This window comes from Carettochelys insculpta, chromosome 11 (genome assembly GCF_033958435.1).
Source record: "Carettochelys insculpta isolate YL-2023 chromosome 11, ASM3395843v1, whole genome shotgun sequence".
Taxonomy (NCBI): domain Eukaryota; kingdom Metazoa; phylum Chordata; order Testudines; family Carettochelyidae; genus Carettochelys; species Carettochelys insculpta.
This window is the reverse complement of record NC_134147.1, coordinates 6315784-6337438: the sequence shown is the minus strand read 5'-3', so window position 1 is coordinate 6337438 and position 21655 is coordinate 6315784. Positions and strand designations below refer to the sequence as shown.

Genomic DNA, 21655 nt, shown 5'->3' with positions numbered 1-21655 from the left:
ATTTACTCCAAAGAAGCATTAATAGATTTTTTGCACTGATTTTCACTTGTTTTTGTGGTAATAGTCACTGACAAATTCCACAGAAATCAAGTAAAAGAATTTATTAAATGAAAATGAAGGGCCAGAAATATAGGTCCTCTGTCTGTTTGGTGACTAAGACATCTATTGGGCCATGATGTTTTATGGGTAAGACCCACTTCCTCAGATGAAGATAGCAAAGACATGGATGTACAAGGGAAGCCTGTCAATAAGAGTCATATGGTATTAGTAAGACTGTCAGGTTCTAGTGTAAAGACTTTAAAAAGGATGTTGGTAAATTAGAGAGCTCAGAAGAGAGCCATGAGAACAATCTGATGTTGGGAAACCTGTTTAACTGTGAAATTGAGAAGCTAAATCTATTTTAGGTAACAAGGAACGTTATGAAGGGACTTCATTAGCCTGTAAATACTTACATATGGTGTAACTTGTTACACCTTTGTCTTGTAGATAAAGGAGCCTTCTACTGTTACAAGATGTAATAGCTGGAAAATTAAGCTAGCATAATTCAGCCTAGAAATAAGGTGTAGTTTCTGTTACGGTGTTAATACCCATCAGACCACTTTTTGAAATTCCAAGTCAGTATAATGCAGGAGGTCAAGCTTAGATGATCATAATGGTCCCTTTTTAGCCTTAATAGATGAATCCATGAATGACTTATTTGCAGCTAGGAACAAGGGAATCAGCTCAGTGATTAAGCTTTTTGTGGAAGTACACTATTACCAGTAGAATATGTACAGTTGGGGAACCTTTGATCTAGTCTGTGGCCCCTGGAATAACTCCTTGGGCTACTTGCAAAATGTTGTTCTAATCACAACATTAAGTTGACTAAGAACCTGGAAGCAATTTGCTTCCTCTTTTCGTAAAATTGAATAGCAAGTAATGGGAGAAGTAAGACAGGTTATTTAAATTACATGCTTTCAGTAGGGTAACCAGACCGCCCTAGGCCAAATACAGGACAGGGGGATGAGCTAGTGTCCTGGCCAAAATGGGACAGATGGCCACCCTATACCATTTAGGTGGTGGCTGCCCCATGGGGGCTGCCACATTGCTGGGGAGAGGTGCTCCCTCGCTGCAGGGGGCAGCAGCAGCTCCTAGCTTCCCCAAGCTGGGGAGAGCTGGGAGCAAGACAGCAGCCATGCCACATGGGATCCAGCTCCCCCGAGCAGCAGGGAGTTGGGAGCCAGGCGCCTGAGCAGTGTGGCTGCTGCCTGACTCACAGTGTGGGGACCCAGGAGCGCACTGGCACTGCTGGCCTGGATCCGGCTCCCCATGGCTCCTTTTCCTTCCTCCTGTTATGTTCATTGCATCTTGTGGGTTCTTTGCCCCCGTGTTGTCTTAGGGAAAAGGAGGGTCTTTTCTGTATCAGTAGAGCAACTAGTGCAATTATACTAATGAGGTACTTGGTCATAGTGAGGCCACAATAACGAGATGTATCCTTGGTCAGGCAACTCATTCCTATCCTTGCAGAACCTGATAACAAGCTAGGTGTTTCCCTTCTCTAAATTCAGTGCTTGAAATTTTACCAGATTTTCAGAGCTGTTCTGCAGGGTGTCTCACCCATCAGAATTCCATCCGTTTTCAAGCACAAACAAATCGCACATTTTTATCTACAAAATGTAATTTTATTAGAGTTGTTTCTGTACCAGAAGAGGGCCCTCTCCTCTGTCGCTCCAATAGATCCTCTGTTGCAGTTGCATGAGACAGTGGCATTACAGTCCTTTCACAGGCAGCTACTTCAGTCAGTAAAACAAGTTCTAATTAAATGTGATTATCTAAGTAATGCTGAGTGAAGGGAATTCCACTTAACTGTCTTGAAAATGCAGAGTCACTTTGCCTCTTTCAGGGGCTGTGCAGTACAACTGCAAGAGAGAAGAGTGCTTGTGGCTTTCTTAAGATTTAGAGGGTAAAATATCTTTAATTTTAATTTTTTATTTTAAATAGGCTAGTTTTAAGTGACTCTTTACCTTAAGGATTCTGAATGTCAAATAGGAACTCCAAAAATAAAGAACAAGAGTTAAAAAAGCACATAATAATAAGCATCTATAAACATATACCTTGGTTTTCTTTTGCTGTTCCTGACGTTTCTGTGTATAATAAACTTGTGCTTAAGTGGCTCTAATGGTCCTAGTAATTACATACCAGTGAGTAACAAAGTTGACAGGAAAGAGTTTACTGTATTGACAGTCTGGCATTCTGTCATCTGGAGCTCTCAAATAACCTGCATTTTAACTGTAAGTAAGCTTTAGTTACGTTTCCCATAAATACACAGTATAGTGAAAGTAAATACAAACAAAAATGTAGTACTATTGTACACTGTATTTGCTGTATTTATTTGTATCTGAATATCTAATCTTGTTTTTCTTTAGTGTTATGCATTATTATCCAAACTATTTGAATATGTGGAAACCTCAGAGTCTCAGGGCTGCCGGACAGGAAAGAGTTTACTGTCACAACCACAACAAAAAATTCAGTCAATAACCTGTGTCTAACTCATGGCAAAGTGTTTCTAGAAGTTAAAGAAAAATAGGACTTTGGGATCAGCCATGTACCAATTAACTCAAATTCAGCTGAGGAAAGGAGCTTGAATAGTAAGTTTTGAATTAAAATTGGGAATATGAGGTTCCTCATGGCTCTTAATGTTCTTCAAATTCTGCAAGTCAATCTCGCGCTTTATGTGGACGTTACTGGGGTGAAGTGGTAAAATCAACCCACTCTCTAAGGTATTCACGGTAGTAATGGGGTGCACGGCCTATGGTAAAGGACAGAACAAAGAGAACAGGTGTCATCCAAGGTGAACAAAACATGAAAAGAATAAAATTTGGAAGAAGTGTGACCAGAGGAGACGCCATCTGCTTAGTGAAGGAACAGAAGAGTATGCTGACTAGGACTTAGCCTCAGGAAAAGCATTTAAGCCTAGAGTTTGCTGTGTAGCTGAGTTAGACCTCGTTTGACAAATAAGAATCAGCCCATGGAGTGGCGTTTCAGTACAAAGCATTGATTTACGCTTTTAAGAGGGCTTGATCCAAAGAGGTTCGAGAAAATAGGATGGAGAGGTGCCAAGTGGGAGAATTCAAAATAATGAGGAATAATGCAAATGATATTCTTTTACACCAGGGGTCAGAGAGTGTGCTGAAATATCTTACTTTTAGCATCAACTGGCCTGATTGCCCGGGGTGACCTACTGAGCTCATGGCTAACAGATGATGTACTGGAACGAGCAGGTTTTATTTTAATTAATGATAAAAAATATCTCCTCACTCCCTTTAAAATGTGGTCGTGTTGAATTATTTAGATGCTCCAAATATTTTCCTGAGAAGGCGGACTGGCATTTTTGGAGGTGACAGTTGTGAGCTTTGGCAGGATACTGCTGCTACCCAAATCAGAAAAGAGTGTACTTACCTCCCTTGCTCTATTATTTGTATCAGCCTTTGAACTGTGGTGGTTTTTGCTTTTTTTTCAGGTGGACACTAGTTTGCAGAATGGCTTTGCACCTGGTATGAAGCTAGAGGTTGCTGTCAAGCCTGACCACAACACCTACTGGGTAGCCACGATCATCACTACCTGTGGGCAGTTGCTCTTATTACGCTACGATGGCTATGGGGAAGACCGCAAGGCAGACTTCTGGTGTGACATCATGACAGCTGACTTACACCCAGTTGGTTGGTGTGAGCAGAACAAAAAGATTCTCAAAGTGCCTGAAGGTAACAACTCTCCATGGAAATTGAGGAAGTGTTGAATTTTATTTTTGATGTATGCTTTGGTCCTTCGTAACAGATGGCAATAGGCTTGTAGTAACTGCTAGGAGAGCAGTTTGCACTTGCTATAAAACTGTAGAGCTAATTTGACTGTCCACTTCATTTCAAAAAGTTCCGTGTACTTGCAGTTTAAGGGGATCCTCTTTTCATCTCAGGTGCAACAGTAGCTGGGACCCAAATTAGACCGTCCTCAAATATGTTTTAAGTATTCAGTAATCATTCTCACCCCACATTGTTTGTTTTGGTTTTGCTAGTTTTTAGGCATTTGCCAACAAGGTGCGTGGTTTTTTTTTTTTTCTTTTTTCCCCCATAAACCTACTTGTGTTTGCATAGAAGCTGCTGTATATATGACTGTGTGCTTTGTGCCTGTAATTGTCTTTCCAAAAACCATGGGCCATAATGTACTAAAAGCAAAATATGATCCCAGGTTAATTTTGATCTGCACAATCATTGTCTTACAAGGAGAGCCAGTAAGGTAGGTAAGTGTAACAGTGTCTGTCTGACCACTTCAGCACAGGCCTTCTGTACATAGAACATCTGTCTTCTTTCTGAACATTTCTTTTCCCCTCATTACTGCATATCCGTATGGTACTCCCATTGATGTCTATTGCCAGAGTCTGGAAGGAAAACAACCCGAAACTAACATGAAGATGCTGTTGGGGTTGTGCTCTTGGTTCTCACACGGTTCCTGCCGATGGAATGGAATGGATGGTAGGCCATTCCCCAAGAGAGGCTTATGTTAGCTGCCTTGCATCATTTCTGGGCAGCTGCTCAGACCTGATGGCCCAAGAGCAGTTCTCCATACTAGCTTCCTCTGAAACCTGTTTATCAGAGTGGTTGGAGCTCACATGTCAATGCGGATGAAAGAGGGTTCAGTTATTTAACAAAGTATGATAGATATTATTTAAAACTTGAGACTTGCTGATGGTCATCACCTCATGTCTGTTATCTGAAGGCTTTGTACGCTTGTTTTGAAACGAAGAAAAGTTGTAAGTTGACCCTATCTGAAAGAGCACTAATGTGTAACCTTGCTTGTCATGAGGTAAAGTGATACTCTGTTGTAGGAGCATGTTGGTTATTTACGTTGGGTACATTACATTACATAAGCAAGTTCTTATTTACAGTGGGATATCAAATATACCCTACAGAAGTAAATGTCACAAGGGCATTCAAATGACTTGTTCCTTTTAAGTAGCCTTTACATGGCCACAGAAGTAATCTCCTTCTTTTGTTTTTTGTTTAGGTATCAAGGACAAGATCTCTGACCAGGAAGAATTCCTTCAACAGACACTAAAAGGAGCATGCAGTGCTCCTGCTAACCTGCTAGAGGGTGTGAGTGTTTATTCAAATAGCCTGAGTTAACTCAGCTTGAAAGTATAGTGCATCTTCTTTTTTAGGGCTACGATGCTCTTTTTAGAGCAGTATATTAAGAAAAGCTCTTTGTAAGTGAATAATTTCTACATCTTCCTTAAAATTAAATATTGTTATAAGTTGTTGAACTTCAGAAAAATCTGTTCTGTCCCCCTTCTGGTGTCTGTGTAGCATATTGTGTTTTGTCAGATTCTTTTCTGGGTGTGTTTGTAACTGCAGGTTCTTCAGGTAACATTCTGGGTGTCAGTGCGTCCTTGTGCTGACACTCGGCGATTCTTCCACAGCCATAGTTTCCTGCACTGCACATGCGCGGTAACGCCTCCTCGTGCTATCTGCCTCAGGCGCCTCATTTCCTTCTCTACCATCCTTGGCTACAGACAGAGCATCATGTTTCTCTACAAAGCAAGTTAGTTAGCTAGTTTACAGTTAATTTAGACATTTACCTAGTCCAAATTCATTTCCCTAGTTCATTAGTGTTTTTAAAAGTTTAGTTTTAGTTGCTTCATCACCGCTATGCCAAGCTCCCCGGGCTTTAAGTGGTGTGAGTCCTGAAAGGGCGCCATGCTGGTTTCTGATAGCCATGCGTCCTGTATTAAGTGTCTGGGTGAGGGCCACAAGACACAATCGCGTGTTCATTGCTTCAACCTCACAGCAAGAGTCCTCAGGGACCAAGCCAATTGGCTCAAAATTTTCCACGAAAAGTTCCTATAACTGGCAGGCCCAGACAAGCCACCTGCTAAAGATCCAACAGTTAAAATCTAAGGATCTGGTCTCTCAGCGCAAGCCAGCATCTTCTCAATCTCCAGCCACGGCACTGGACCCGTCCCTGACCCATTCCTGGCCTCCAATTCTGTCTTCATGGGCCATACTGGAAGGCAAAGCCACTGTGAGCTTGCCAGAACCATCTTTGCCATCACTGCCTAGCTGAGCACTCTTGGAGCTGAGATGCAAACACTCGGCACTGGCATTGGCACTGACTGCTCCACTGAGCCCAGCAACGGCTAAAGCAGGGCACACTAAGCCTGCAAAGGCAACAGCTCCACCCGCCGGCACCCAGCTTGGCCCACAAACGGCACCAGTTGCGATCTCTGCACCAGTCGGCATCACCTCATAAATCCAGGGATGAAACATTGCCCCACTCCTGGGCACAGACTGCCAAAATGCCCCAGCAGTACTGGGCTAGTGACCACTGCCTGGTACTCCCTGCACCGAAGCATTCAGCACCAAGGAAAACATCCAGAGTGGCATTGCACACTCATGAGCCACATCCAGCATCGTCCCCCCAGTATTGACCCTCTTCTTGGCCACCTACTGCCCCGTGCCTTTCTCATTGCTTGGCATCGTCATGCGTTTCCTACACCCAGATCCCTGCCACCTGGGGGTGTGATTCTGAGTGTGCAAGAATGTTGTCCTCACGACATTCCAGTCCGGTGCACCCCAGATGGCAGGATGTGCCGCCCACCATGCCATATCCACCCTTGCCACCGCTGTGGTTGCCCACTGCTGTTTTCACCCAGAGCAACAGTGGCCTTCGTGGCATACCTGGTCTCCACACTTACATACCCAGTTGGCACTGGAACCTTGCCCACCATCACCACAGCCATCTGTCTCGGCCCTTTGCCAACCATCCTTGGATTTTGGCACTGAGGGCTCCCTTTCTGAAGGGGAAAAGGGCTTCCCCACCACACACCCTTCCTTCTCACAGGCAATGTGTTGCTCAGCCTGTCACCTGCTCCTGTGGATGATCCTAGGGCCTTTCAAGACTTCTTCCGCTGGTGGCACAGGACAAGGACATGCAGGAGGTGCTTGTCAAGCAATATTGGTTTCTGCACTCTGTGTAACCACCTTCCTCATCCAGGGTGTCACTACCCATGGAAAATGCTATAATGGACCTGGCCACAGTGCTCTGACGCACCCCAGCATCCTTTGACCTTAGTAATAAATGGGCGGACAAAAAGTGCTTTGTGGCTTCTAAGGATGCCAAATTCCTATTAACACACCCACACGGGCACCTGCACCCCCTTGTTGTGGATGCTGTCTGCAACAAAACTAGGAAATTTCATTCGACCTTCCCCCCCTCTGTCCCCAGACAAAGCCCAGCAAAAAAGGGATATCCCTGGGGTTCTTTTTTCTTCTGAGGGGGGAAAAAAGGGTGGAACTCAAGCCCCAACCCATCCCCAGTGACTTAACCCCACCCCCCACCTCACCAGGGCCAGAGCTGCCCCTGCTGACAGCTGAGCTGCTCCTGGCAGAACCTGAGCCGCCTCCCTCTCCTTCTTTACGTGTGGCTCCTTCATGGCACCAAAATGCTGAAACTGCTTGTTCTGAAGAGGTAAAACGCATTCTCGTTAACTGTAGATGGGAGTCAAGGGAGTGGCTGGCCCCTTACAAAAGCAGCTTCTTTGCCCCGCCTGTTAATATCTCCCCATTAGACTCTGAGAACGGGTCACATCCCTCTGTCTGATCTGCCTTGTTTTTTCCTCTTTTAATACATACTACTGATAATGGGCCATTTCCACCTTGCTGAATAGATCTTGTCAGCTCTGGCCCTCCCTCTTACTGGGACCCCACTTTTTAAATTCTCTTCTGAAACCACCCCCCAAACTCATGCATCTGATGAAGCGGGTCTTTGCCCATGAAAGCTTATGCTCCAAAATATCTGTTAGTCTATAAGGTGCCACAGGACTTCTTGTTGTTCACGAAGATACAGACTAACATGGCTACCTCTCCAATACCTATTGCAGATATAGTGGCTCAAGTTACAGCATCAGTGGTGGTCATGTGTTGCACATTCTGGCTTATACCCTCAGGCTTCCAGAGGAGCTACAGTAAAGGTTTGAAGACCTCTTATTTGATTGCCAGCACCTTTTTTTGCTGAGATTACCAACGAGGTCCTGCATTCTATGAAGGACTGCCGATTTACCTTGTGCACACTCTGCATGTAGATTTCCCCCATTCAAACAGGTGCATTACCCGCCATACCAACAGCCTCAGTAGCAGTTTCAAAGTCTCATTTCTCATGGCCATCACTTCAGCCCAGAAAGTTGGGTAGCTCACTGCTCAGATGGCTGAGCCTCCCTATATGATTTTGAGCAAGGATAGAGTTACTCTTCAACCTCATCCCCAGTTTCTTCCTTAGGTTCCCTGTCTAGTCCACATTAACAAATCCATCCACATACCAATGTTTTCCCCTAAAACTGTGCTCCAGCCCTATGCATGTGGCATGGCACACCCTGCATGTCCACTGGGCGTTGACTTTCTACATTGACCATACGAAGCTGTGGCACAAATCCCCTCCAGCCCCAGCTCTTCCTGTCTGTTGCGTAGCTGTCTAAAGGTCTGCCTGTATCATTCCAATGTCTTTCCAAGTGGATTTCTACCTGTATGCACACCTGTTATGCAACTCCTCATAGGGAGCTGCCGGGCACTGTTACCGCCCAGTCAACAGTGTCCTCCACTACCATCTTTCTCAAGAATGTCCACCTCATGGTCATTTGCAAGGCAGCTGTGTGGCCTTTCAGTAACATGTTTGCTTGGCATTATGCTCTCTCGTCTATCATTGCGTCTTCTATAGAAGTGGACCAAGCCACGTTGTCTACTGTAGTAGTAGTAACTGAGCTCCAAACCCACCTCCATTCTGGAACTACTGCCTGCTAGTCACACAGAGGGGAGCACCTACGGGGACGCTACTTGAAGAAGAGGAAATTACTCACCTTGTGCAGTAACTTTTTTTTTTTTTTTTTTTTTTTTTGAGATGTGTTCCCCCTGTGGGTGTGCCACTTCTCTTCCCCCTGCTTTGGAGCATCCTGCTCTAGTTGTCAGATAGAGAAGGAACAGAGGATGCTGCACAGCACACACACCAGATAACACTAGGAGGTGTTACTGCACATGTGTGGCTCAGGAAACTACGGCTACGGAAGAATCTCCGAGCACTGGTGTGAGGACACATTAACACCCAGAATGGAGCACCCATGGGAGCGCACATCTCAAAGAACCATCTTCACTACACAAAGTGAATAACTTCCTCTTCAGATTCTCTTTCACCCTTTAATGCCTGTCAAATAAAGGAGCCCATCAAAAATTGTCTGAGTGCCCAGTCCTTTCCCTTAGCCTGCTCTCCTTCTGAAGGGCTTTGAGGAATGTCCTTGTCTGACGTTCAAAATGCCTCCTTCCTCTGTCATGGACCCTGTTAATCTTCTCTTTATTCCTGAACAGAGATTTTTTTTCTGCCCATTCTCCCTCCTTATCTTGTGTACCTCTGCTTTAAATGGGACAAATTCAGAACCATTTCACTGTCATTTTTTCTGTGACTAGACTTTGATTTGAATAAAATAAGATCAAGAACCAAAACTGTGTGCCGTGCAGAGCAGTGAGATTGCACTTTGGAAGATGAGAGATACATTTACCATTTCAATGTTTATATGCCACACTTTAACATGGGTATCTTCACTTCTTTTCTGTCCTGTCCCCTTACATCTTTAAAGAGTGGGCTGTAATACTCCACTTCAAGCCCTGCATGTACAGCTGTCAAATGTTTCTGCTATGACAGATGAACAACATAATAGTCCCATGCCTTTCCAAAGAAAATGCATAATTTTATGACTATGACTGCAGGTGCCGCAGGTCTTATGCAAGCAGCTGTGGCTAGTGAGGTCTAATCTTTTTGATTGTGTGTACAAATAGTCCACAATACATAGGTGTGCCTAGGACACAATATCAGCGACAGTGCACAATCTACATAGCTCAGCCTCTTCTGATCCACTTGGATGGGTCGCTTTTCTTATGTTTTTCTCTTGCTCTGTCCATTTTGGCCTGCAGCTTCACAGAGGAAAGAATCCCTTGGATCTCATTGCACCAGATTCCAGACTGGAATGTCAGAACTCCCAAGATTCCCTGGAAGCCTGGATTGTGAAGGTGGTGGAAAATGTTGGTGGGAGGCTCAAGTTGCGCTATGAGGGGTTGGAAGGTTCTGACCAATCAGATCAGTGGATGTTCTACTTGGATCCATTTCTCCATCAGATGGGCTGGGCAACTCAACAGGGTTACAACCTCAAACCTCCAGCAGGTACAAAGTAACATTTTAAATCTATTATCAGCAGAGCTACTGATCATGAGCTTGAGACTGCGGTTCCCTCTTCCGTTCTCTGAATCTGGATTTGAGATCAATGCATGTACACTGCATGGGACTGGGATCTAACAAGCTTCCCACTCCAGAAAAGCATGAATGAGCATTTCATTTAATAGTATGACCGAGATTACACCCACTTTGTTCCTTGATGCTTTTGTCTGCTATCACCTTTAACTTGCTTGTATTAGGCAGTCAGTGTGGGGGGAAGGTTTGTTTGACACTTATTTTATGGCCATGGGTTCTGGTTGTAGGAAAATAATCCTTGTAACTAAAGTGATGCTGTATTTCATCTCTCAGGAGGCAGCATGGGATCCCAGAGTGCTGCACGAAAGTCCCCATTTCTCGCTCTTTATCAGCACACCTCCAATTGAGCCATTCCAATAGAGACTTCCTAGCCCTCTAGGATGCCCAGAGTTTTATCTGGAATGGCAGTACAACAGGGCTTTGTAGGTTGTCCTGGACAGTTTTTTTTTTTTTTTTTTTCCACCCCCACAATCCTTAGGGTGTACTACGCATGTAGTGCCCTGTTCAAATATTTATCACTGTAGATGGCTCTTCCTGAAGCTCAGGAAAGTGGAGATGGTGCCACTCTTACTTCAGCATAAGTGCCTCTTTCATCAACAAAACCACACAAGATGATCAGTCATAATACATATTCTGAAAGAGGAGCTAATTGAAATGGATTGTGAAAATTCATTGTCCAAGTATCCAGTAGTGTCAGGGTCACACTTTGGGCAGTAATTAGCTGAATGGGAGCACGCTTCTAAACATGTTGTTGTTTTGCAAAGTGCCTTTACTTCTCTATTGCTTTTGGTATGTGGCTGCAGTTCCTCCAAAGGGCTAATGTTCTTACTAATTACACGCTGCTGTGTGTTGTAGCTTGCTTAACAACAGTTGGGAGAGGCTGATTACACTTGTGTTTTGAAGGTATACCCTTTCTCTACCTTAGAAATTACACCCTAAATCACATTAGCCTTTGTTTTCAGTCACCACTTCAAAAAGCAGCAAGATTTTTGGTATAAACTGAAAAGTGTTGGGCCTTTCCTTTTTATCTGCAAAAGCAGAAGAAAATTTACTCGAGACACGAAAGGCTCAGGGTCTCAGTGATGGGCACCTACGTTAATTTCTAAAATTTAAATAGTGCATGTGCATTTAACTTTTTTTAGAAGTCGCTTTTTTTTTTTTTAAAAGCACAGAAATTTAGCATATGACCATGCTTAGGCTATGTCTACAGTAGAGCATAAAGTCGATTTTAGGGGAGTTAAGTTGATTTTTATAATGTACCTGTCTTCACTACAAATATTAGGTCTTTTTTTTTTTTAAGGGGTCCTGCGGCTGAATTTTCTACTCCAGCTTTTTCATGAGGAGTGATGCCAAATTTGAATTTACATGGTCGACTTAATGTTTGTGTAGACACAGCATTGTTTAACTCGGTTTCATTGGCCTCCAGAAGTATCCCACAATACCATCCAGTATGTCTGTTCTGACCATTGCTTTCACCTCTGCTGCAATCCATGCAAGCAGGAAGTAAGATACAGGAAGCAGGAATCAGCCCAGGCTCACCAGCTGTCCATTTCCAGGAATCCCTTAATAAATCTTAGCAGGAACCCAAACTGTTTCAGACCATATCTGTGATTGGGCATACTCAGGGAAATAGCCCCAACTAACTGTACTGTGATGCTTCATTTCTTGCTGCCTATTTAACCTAAAGCCATAAAAATAAGAGAAAATGGCTGGCAGTAAATCTCATTTCATTAGTATTTTTGGTATTGTTGATTCTTTTATTATACTACAGCTGTGATCACCAGGCTGTATAACACCAGGCTTTCCATCAAATTAAAGATGGAGATTCATATAGTTTACACAGTGGAACTTGATTTTTATATAATTCTTTTTCATTTGCAAGGTATCCTAAAGCTGTGAGGTCTTAGAAGCAGCTCTGATATAAAGCAATAAGGTTGCTTAATGGATGCTCTGTGTAGCACTCAATGGATCAAAAATAAAAGTAGCTTTGTCCCCTTCATTTTCTGTGGGAGATATGAAAACCCTGCTCATTCACTGTGCTTCTTTTTCTGGCTGAAGCAATCCGGTCCCTGAAGAGTGAAGAAGAATGGCAGGACATACTGACAAAAGTGAAAGAGGAAGAAGAAGGGTCCTCAGTACCCACTGATCTCTTTAAGGTAAAAATATCCAATGTAGTCCTTAAAATCCCATGACCACATACTACATGCCAGTGTCTTCCACCACCTCAAGGCTTATTGCCCATCCTTATGCCTCTCTGATGGAACAGCTATGCCAGCATTTCCAACTAAAGGGAAACCCTTATCTTGCCAGTAGAAATATCCTACCCCCACCCCACACACACACACACACACTTTACCTTACTTCCTGCACTCTAGCCTTGGTGGAGATAGCAGCAGGTTAAATTCCTCTGCTACTCTCCTGTTTAGCTAAGGACTCCCTCTCCAGCCCCCTTTCCTTGGATGTCTGACTTGGAGACATCAGCCAGCAAACCTTTCATACTGATTTCCTGCCTACAGCCTTCTCCCAGGAAACAACTTTGGTATCCTTCCCAAGCCTTATAGTCTCTTGGTCTCTGAACACTCTCACCTGCCCCTCCTAACTCACATGGGCTCTCCCCTCTGTTTCTTCTTGATCCTCTCTAGCCCCTTTTGCTTCCCCACCTTCTTCACTGGCCAAATGGGAGTACCTGTTCTGGCTCAGGAGTGCTGGATGTATGGCATTTACAGGGCCTGGCCAGCCTATGGTTGGGCCCAACTCCCTTTCCTGCCTTCCCACTCACAATATTAGTGGGCAAATTCACAGCTCAGTGGAAGGGCAATTTCCCACTGATTTCCATTATATGATTCTTGTTGGTATTTAGTCACTGTTGCCAAATTTACTGTTTATTGGAACAAGGTGGGATAGCTAAAATCATCAAGAAACATGATTAATCTGTACTCTGCTCTTGTGGCTTTCAGGACAAGCCTGTGATTGGAGTGCATGCATTCACAGCAAACATGAAGTTAGAGGCTGTGGATCCAGTGGCTCCTTTTGTCCTCTCCCCTGCTACAGTTGTTAAGGTACCAGAGTTTGTTCTGAACTCGCCCAGCTATAGCTGAAGCTGAGTTGATGCTTATGTTCTTTGCTATTTGACTGATGAGAATTCCCCCGTGTGTGTTCTAAAATCTTACTTTAGACTTTTGCCCAGATCACCTGTTGGTCAGGTACTGTTAAGTGACGTTAGTTTTTAGTTAAAAATTGCTACGGTGGGAAATGAACAGCCAAAAAGACCAAAATTGGGTATCTAAATGTCGACTCCTGAATCCCAATTTGGCATGTGTCGTGTGTGCCACACTCTCAGCTCTGAACAGTCCCTGGGAGGAACCCCCAGCAGTGTGACAGCCCCTCATGGGAGGGAGCCCATCTCTCTGTTGGGAGTTAAGCTCTAGGCTCCACTGCCTCCTGGAGCTGCACCTTTACACCATCAACACACCTGTCTCTCAGGGGAGAAGGTGTCTCAGGGAGAGTCCACTAACAATGGGCCCTTTGAAGGGCCTCCCCACCCAGGGAGAGCAATGTAATCTTTAGATTGGAGTGACTCAGCCAGCACAAAAAGATAAATGTTGCAGCGGCAAAATGAACCTGTCACAGAAAGATTTCAGGGGCCAGAAGCATAGAAAGTTTTAGCCAACCCCATCTGGGATTGTCCAGCTTCCAGACGAGTTCAGATTGCTCTTCGCGGTCTGGAAGTGAGCGGTCCTTCCAGTAGCCCATGCTGTATCACCTCCAAAGCCCCTTCTCCTTCCTTGATTATCTTTCCTAAGCAAACAGATCAGCTGGTCTCTCTCTCTCTAGCCCTTGGTTCTCTGGGTGGGTCAAAGCTGGCTAGCTCTCAAGGGGTTTATCTACACTACCACCTTCCTTCGAAGGAAGGATGGTAATTAAGGTGTTGGGAGCTTACTAATGAAGCGCTGCCATGCATAGGCAGCACATCATTAAGCAAATTCCCCCCTGTGGCAACTTTGAGGAGTAAGGGGACTTTGAAGTTGCCCCAGCACTTCGAAGTACCAGCGGGTGAGCTGCGGCTAGATGCGTGCCAGTGTTTCGAAGTTTAAAACTTAGAAGTTGCCCTGGGGAGGAATTTGCTTAATGAAGTGCTGCCTATGCACAGCAGCACTTCACTAGTAAACTCCCAGCACCATAATTACCATCCTTCCTTCGAAGGAAGGTGGTAGTGTAGACACAGACAAGGTGGAGTGGGCCATCAGTTTCCAAAACGTAATGTTTCTAGGTCTTGGTTGCTAGGCAGGCTCAGGGCTGGTAGGCAAGGTCACACTGTTTCTTTCTTACCAAAAAAAAAAAAACACCTTTGCTAACATCTTGTTAAACATGCAACACAAAGGGGAATCCAAGGCACACTGCATTCATACAAAAATTCCCCACTTCGTCATGTCCATGCAGCTAGGATCAGCTTTATTTTCACATAGTGCTGAATAGCTGCCATTAATTTCTGTAGAATTAGTGGAGACTTGTGATTTTCAAAAGATGCCAAGTATAGATTTGAGATCGTAGCATGGCTTAGACAATAACTAAGAGGTTTCGAGAACAGACAGTGCACCCACACACTATGCAGTTTCCAAACAAGATCGTAAACCATAAATTACACAGTTTATTTAGTCTTCATTTCTGTATTTTCAAACAAATGTTGTGCTCCCTTTTCTTTGCATCATGTCTTATTTCAGGCATGTTATTTCTCTCTACTGTGAATTCTAACCTATCAGTCTCTTCTCCTACATGGTACTACAGGTTGCGCCTCCCCTGTCTGGCATGGTCAGGAATACCAGGTCCTGACCAAGAGAATTTGCTGGACCAGGGGAAGTCAGGGCTTCTGCCCCCAGACAACGCTGCACTCCCAGGGCTGCTGCAGCTCCAGCCTCCCTCTGCCAGGACTTCAGCTGCTGCCTGGGCTCTCCAGGGCTGCCATGGGGCTCCAGCCTCCCCTGCCTCCTCTCCTCCAGCTGCCATGGGGCTGCCAGGGGACTCCAGCTTTGTCCCCTGGCCCAGCAAGGCAGGTGGGGGGCTCCTGCTCTTCCTCACACTGCTGTAGGGCAGGTGGGGCTCTGGCTTCTGGCCCCATGCTGCTGTGGGGCAGGCAGGACTACTGCACCAGCCCCAGCCCAGCACTTTCTTGTGTGGCAACATTTATGATCTGGTAGGATGTTGCCAAACAAGAGAGTACCAGAGTTGAGAGGTGCAACCTGTACTGTAAGGCACCTGAGGTACAGCCGGTTTAGAGTGGAGAAGACTCATTCTGCCACATTTGTTTGGCTTTTTTAATCTAACATTCTAAGATAAAAAATAAATAATAAGGCATTTGTGTATGTTTCTGGCAGTGCTGCAAAGCTGGCCTATCCCATTTAGCGCTCATTATATCATTTCTATGGCTCAGGTTCCTAATCAGAGTCCTCATTCTTGGTGTTTTTGTTCTCTCCTTGCTAGATGTCACAGTTTTGTATAGTTTTACATATTTGTTTCCCTTCTCAGTTCTTAAACTTCAACTGCAGTCTCATAATGCTGTCTTCTGAAAACATACTGGACATGTCTCTCCAAGCTTTGGCTCAGACATGAATTTAATCGTTTCTCATCATCAGTCGCTATTGAAAATAGTGAATTTATGAAATAACTAAGCACCTATAATCCCACTCAAGATTCTCATATGTTAATAGGTGAAAAAATAAAACAAAATCAACCTAAGTGCAGGTTTTTAAATAATGTTCCCTATATCTTATATGTAATTTGAGAAACATGAAGCCAGGATATATGTCCACTCTGTTTCCTTTTTTCTACTAAGCTTGTTATCTCATCAAGGAGAAATAAATTAAGTTACCTTGATATGGATTGTTTTGATTATCCCATTTTTATTTACTTGGAGCCATATAAGCTTTCTAGACAATTACTTATTGCTAGCCATTTATGGCCTCATTCCTCTCTAAGTGCCTATAAATTGACTGTGTTGTTAGTTGTTCTATTATATTTCCAGACACTATTGTGCAGTCTGCTGGTCTGTGATTCTGTAAATCATCCTGTCTTTTTCCCCCATCCCTCTAATATTTAGAGATGAGGGATTTGGAAAATACCTGACAATAGATTAGCCTTTAGAAATTAAGATACTGTATCTGCTATTTGGTCTCTCTTTTTGGATAAATTTGCAGGTGTTCAATGACAAATATTTCTTGGTAGAAATTGATGACTTGCGAGCAGAACGCACAACCAGCCGGTCATACGTTTGTCACATCAACAGTGCTGGTATCTTTCCTGTGCAGTGGAGTCTGAAAAATGGCTTGCATCTCAGCCCTCCGCCAGGTATGTGTCTGCACTTTTTGTCTCTCTCACCGCAGTAGGCCTCTTTGAAAGGAAGAGGTGATAATCCATGGAGCACTGTGAGGAATCTTCTGCTCATGCATAGAAGGTTCCCCTCCTCTGCCTCGTAGTGCAATTTATTTTTCTTTCTCACTTTTGCTACTGGGAAAAATTTATTTTTATGCGGTAATAGTAATTATTGCACTAGTATGCTGATTCCTAAAATATTCCTTTTTCCTTTCCTGTCTGTTCACTTTCATTTCCTCACTCCCCAGGTGTTTGATGATGGGAACTGTCAAGGGGAGGGGGCAAAAGACTTGGGGGTTTTATGCTGCTGCTCATCAGCCTGAGCTTCATTTTAACTTTTCATGCGTTAATAGGTGCAGAAGTCATAATACTTGCTGCTTTCCTGTTCTTAAGCCAGGTGTATAAAGGTACTGTGGCCAGGCAGCCCTGCTTCTCCAGCAGCTCACCTCCCTGGGCATGTGTTCAGAGCCCTTTAAAAAGTTTCCAGCTTCTCTAAGTAGCATCCACAGAAATAGTGCCTCCTGTGGAGGAAGTGTGGTGCCTTTGAGATTCCTATTGGACGTAGCTGTGCCTGACAAAAATAGGGTGGAGGCAGGGAGGAAGAACAGGCCCTGTTTTGATTAATCCCTGGAGAGGTTGGTTAGAATTGTTGCAGTTTAACCCATAACAGTATCATAGATGCTGTTGCATGTGTAATTTTTTATCTTCTATAAATTCCTAAACCACAGGTGTAATTGTACTCTGTAGGGAATACTTTAGACCCAAATGGGCCAGATAGTGGCATGGGGCTGTTGCCCCTGCACCATCCACACCACTCCTGCAGCCATGAGCCAGACAGCTAGCTCCTGGCCCTGGTGCCACTGGCCCTGGCATAGCAGCTGGCCCACACCCCCACTGCTGCAGGCCATGGCATAACAGCCAACCCCTGGGCTAGGTGCCACAGACTGCAGCATGAATGCTGGCCCCAAATCCTGCAGCCTCCAGCCCCAGCATGGCAGCCAGCCCAGCTGCTGCTACCACCACTTGAGCAGCCAGCCCCACCACCACTGACCAAGCAGCTGGCTCCCAGCATGACAATCAGCCCTGGCTCTACTGCTATTACTGCCAGCCCTGCAGAGTAGGTGCTAGTTAACTGAGCATGCCATTTACCCAAATTCCTGATAACTTGGCTTTTACTGTAATTATTCAGTTGCCAAAGCCCTGCTGTTTTCGACCACATGTAGTGTTCTGTGCTGGCAGGATAGCAGTTCTTCTACGAGTGTCCCCATGGGTGCTCCACGTTAGGTGTCGGGCTCGCCCCGGCACTGCAGGTCGGATCTTTCCATCAGTTTCTGCCAGACCGCGCATGCGCTGGCGCGCTCCACTCCCTTGCGCGCTCCCGGCCACGTGCACGATCCGGTCCCCGCCAGTTCCTCTTTAACCGCCATCGGCTGCAGACGGAATCCGCTCAGGCTACGGCCAGAGTCAGCGTATTTAACGTTCTTAAAGTGTTTTAGAGTTTCTTTTTCAGTCTTTTAGATTGTTAGCTTGTTGTTGTTGTTTTCCAAAAAAAAAAAAAAAAAAGAAGGAGTAAAGCTTCCAGTCTTAGTAACAAGCAGAGCACCGGAGGCCCGGGGACGTAGGGCCATTAGGCCTCCTGCCACGGCAGGCTGAGTCAGAGAGGGGAACAGGCACAGAGAAGGTGCTAAGCACCCTATTAACATCTCAGACTCACCATAATGTCCTCTTCAGGATTCAAAAAGTGTGAGTCATGTCGCGAAGCGATGCCGGCCTCCGACGGGCACAGTCAGTGTATAAGGTGCCTTGGGGAATCTCATGTCACCCAGAAATGTTCCTTCTGCGCTAAGCTCATAGCCAGAGCAAGGAAGGACAGGGAGAGGCGGCTCAAAATGCTGCTCTTCGACAAGGCCCTCCAGGCAGATGTGCCGGATCGGCCTCAGCAGGAGGGACCCGCAGGGGCCCATAAAAGGAAAGCTGCCTCCCTCACCCCGTCAGCGCAAAAATGGAGGAAGCTCTCACCAACCCGATCCCTGCCGGCAGCTACAGCGAGCAGGACGGGTGGAGCGCATAGCCCCCAGCCACAGTCACAGCTGAGCGGTGGCGGCGCGGAGACGTACGTGGCAGAGGCTGAGCCTCCAATAATCAAACAGTCACCCCACACCACTGGCTGGGCGGCGGCCAGGCAAGCACCGGAACCGGCGGCACCGCAGGCAGCAGCACCGATGCCCGGGGAACCGGCAGTGCAGAGCGCGCAGGCACGCAGCCTGCAGGCACCAGCGGAGACCACCTGCGTGGCACCGCAGCGGAGCGTGCCGAGCGCAGCGCAGACAACGGGGCCGAGATCCCCGACGTGAAAGGGGGTGGAGCCAGCCCCGCAGGGGAGGGGAAAGGCAGCACAGAAAACCTGGCACCTCCAGACAGGGCTGCTGGGCTGCTCGTTCTGAGCCCTCCGCTCATGCTGCGGACCCCAACAAGAAGGCAGGGGTCACCCCCAGCCTATCCTGAGCCCCCATCCCCGTTCCTACAGCCAGCTTCACCATGGCTCGGACCACCTTCGCCCTTTTTGGGCTTTGAACCTTTGGAGTACTACCAAAAGTCAGTCTCTCCAGTATCTCAATTATCCAGACGATCTCGCTCCCCCAGGCGCAGGGGGTATGCGCCTCAAAAGTGGTCCAGGTCCCCATCTCAGGAGCAGTGCCCGTGTTGCTATGGTCGCCCCTATCACGCGGGGCATAGACACCATAGGCATACTCCCAGGGACAGATCCCCCCCAGACGATTCAATATCCCCGAGGGCAATCGCAGACAGGGACGGAAACGCAGATATCTCAGGGGGAGTTGATTCTGGAACCGCGAGATTTTCCCTTGCAAGTATCTAGCGAGAGGATGTATCACCATCAACAGGACCCAGAGGGGTCCAGAGAGGCTTACCCTCGCGGTTCCTCGCTATCTTCCCCTGACGAGGCCACGGCCCCAGGGGACATCCATCCTCCGGACGATCTCAAACAGTTCCAAGAGCTGTTTAAAAGGGTGGCCTTCACGCAAGGCATCCAAACAGCAGAGGTGCAGGAGAAACACTATAAGCTCCTTAAAAACCTGAGACCTCCGGCCTCTTCCAAAATAGCTATTCCGCTTGATGAAGCAATCATGGAGTTCGCCACCACAATATGGCAGACCCCTGCGTCCACTACGCCTATAAACAAGAGAGCGGATAAGAAGTACTTCGTCCCGGCGAAGGGCATGGAGTTCCTGTTCAGCCACCCGCAACCAAATTCTCTGGTGGTGGAATCGTCTCAACAGAGGTCGAAAACTTCTCAGTACAAGACAGGGGGAACGGACAAAGATGCCAAGAAACTAGAGTTGTTCGACTGAAAGGTCTACTCCTCCTCTACCCTGCTGTTGAGAATGGCGAATTACGCAGCACATCTAGCGAACCATAATTTTGACTACTACTCCAGGCTGACTTCCCTCATGGACTCGCTTCCAGAGGACAAGAAGCCGGTGCTCAAGGCCATCGTGCAGGAAGGCTACGCAGCCTCGAGGACAGGAGTTCAGATCGCCCTAGACGTAGCGGGCACGGCAGCACGCTCAACAGCTACAGCAGTGGTCATGCGCAGGGAGTCCTGGCTCGAAACATCGGGTATCCCGAGGGATTTGCAGGCGAAGATCGTCGATCTCCCCTTTGACACGCAGAAGCTGTTTGCTGAATCAACCAACTTGGTCCTTCATTCCAGTAAAGATTCAAGAGCTACTCTTAGGATGTTGGGGATTTACACCCCTCCATACAGGAGGAAAAAGTATTACCCTCAGCAAAGACAGTACCAGTATCAACCACAGCGTCCCTAGTACCACAGGGGTTACGAGCAAGGGCGACATCAACAGCACCAGCAATACAGAACTCCCAGGCGACGTTCCCAACAGAGCCGTGCGTCCTCGGGGCAGGGCCAAAGGCCACAAGTTTTACACACAGATCCAGGGCTGCACCATCACTACCATCGCGCAATGTCATCCGAAGCTGCTATTCCACCATCGCCTCCGACCATTCTATGACCAGTGGCAAAGGATCACCACAGACAAATGGGTACTGGAGATCATAGCCACAGGGTACGCCATCCCCTTCCAGTCGCTCCCACCGCCACGACCTCCACCCAGGCCCCACCTAAAGGATGCCTCCCACGAAGCGAGACTCAAGCAGGAAGTAGACCATCTCATACTCATAGGGGCAGTGGAAAGAGTGCCGGAGCAACTTCGAGGGAAAGGGTTCTACTCCAGATATTTCCTCACCGGGGGGGGGGGGGGGCGGGAAGGACAGGAGGCTGGAGGCCCATCCTAGATCTTCGGGGCCTCAACCGGTACCTGTGCAAGCAACGCTTTCGGATGATTACAGTCGCCTCTATACTTACGGCACTGGACGATGGAGATTGGTTCGCAGCCCTCGACTTACAGGACGTGTATTTCCACATAACTATCCACCCGGGTCACAGACGCTTTCTCTGGTTTATGGTAGGCAAAGCACATTTTCAATACAAGGTTCTGCCGTTCGGCCTCTCCTCGGCCCCCAGAGTCTTCACCAAGACCTTGGCAGTGGTGTCAGCCTACCTGCACAGACGGGGGGTTTATATTCCCATATCTGGATGACTGCCTACTGAAAGGGGCCTTGAAGGAGGAGGTACTTCGCATGATACACGTCACAGCAGGCACATTCTCTTCGCTGGGCCTGGTCATCAATCTGGCAAAATCAAAGATAGACCCCACACAGGACATAGAGTTCATAGGGGCACGTATAAATTCTATCACAGCAAGGGTTTATCTACCAAAGACATGCTTTCGAGCCATCGGTTCCCTCGTGCAGGTCATCACCTTCAGCCCTACGGTGCCAGTTCTGACGTGCTTACAGCTGCTGGGCCACATGGCAGCAGCGACATTTGTAGTACAAAACGCCAGGTTACACATGCGCAGCATGCAGCACTGGC

At 46.5% G+C, this 21655-nt stretch overlaps 1 protein-coding gene across 2 annotated transcripts in view; it reads left to right on the top strand.

Annotated features, from left to right (window-relative positions):
* SFMBT1 (Scm like with four mbt domains 1) overlaps window positions 1–21655 on the top strand; it is a 126652-nt gene that overhangs the window by 69425 nt on the left and 35572 nt on the right. For both annotated transcript variants that reach the window (XM_075005748.1, XM_075005747.1), the window contains exons 5-10: window positions 3500–3740; window positions 5038–5126; window positions 9984–10230; window positions 12376–12473; window positions 13275–13376; window positions 16509–16659. In XM_075005748.1, coding sequence (XP_074861849.1) covers window positions 3500–3740; window positions 5038–5126; window positions 9984–10230; window positions 12376–12473; window positions 13275–13376; window positions 16509–16659 — 928 coding nt within the window. The remainder of the gene's footprint in view (window positions 1–3499; window positions 3741–5037; window positions 5127–9983; window positions 10231–12375; window positions 12474–13274; window positions 13377–16508; window positions 16660–21655) is intronic.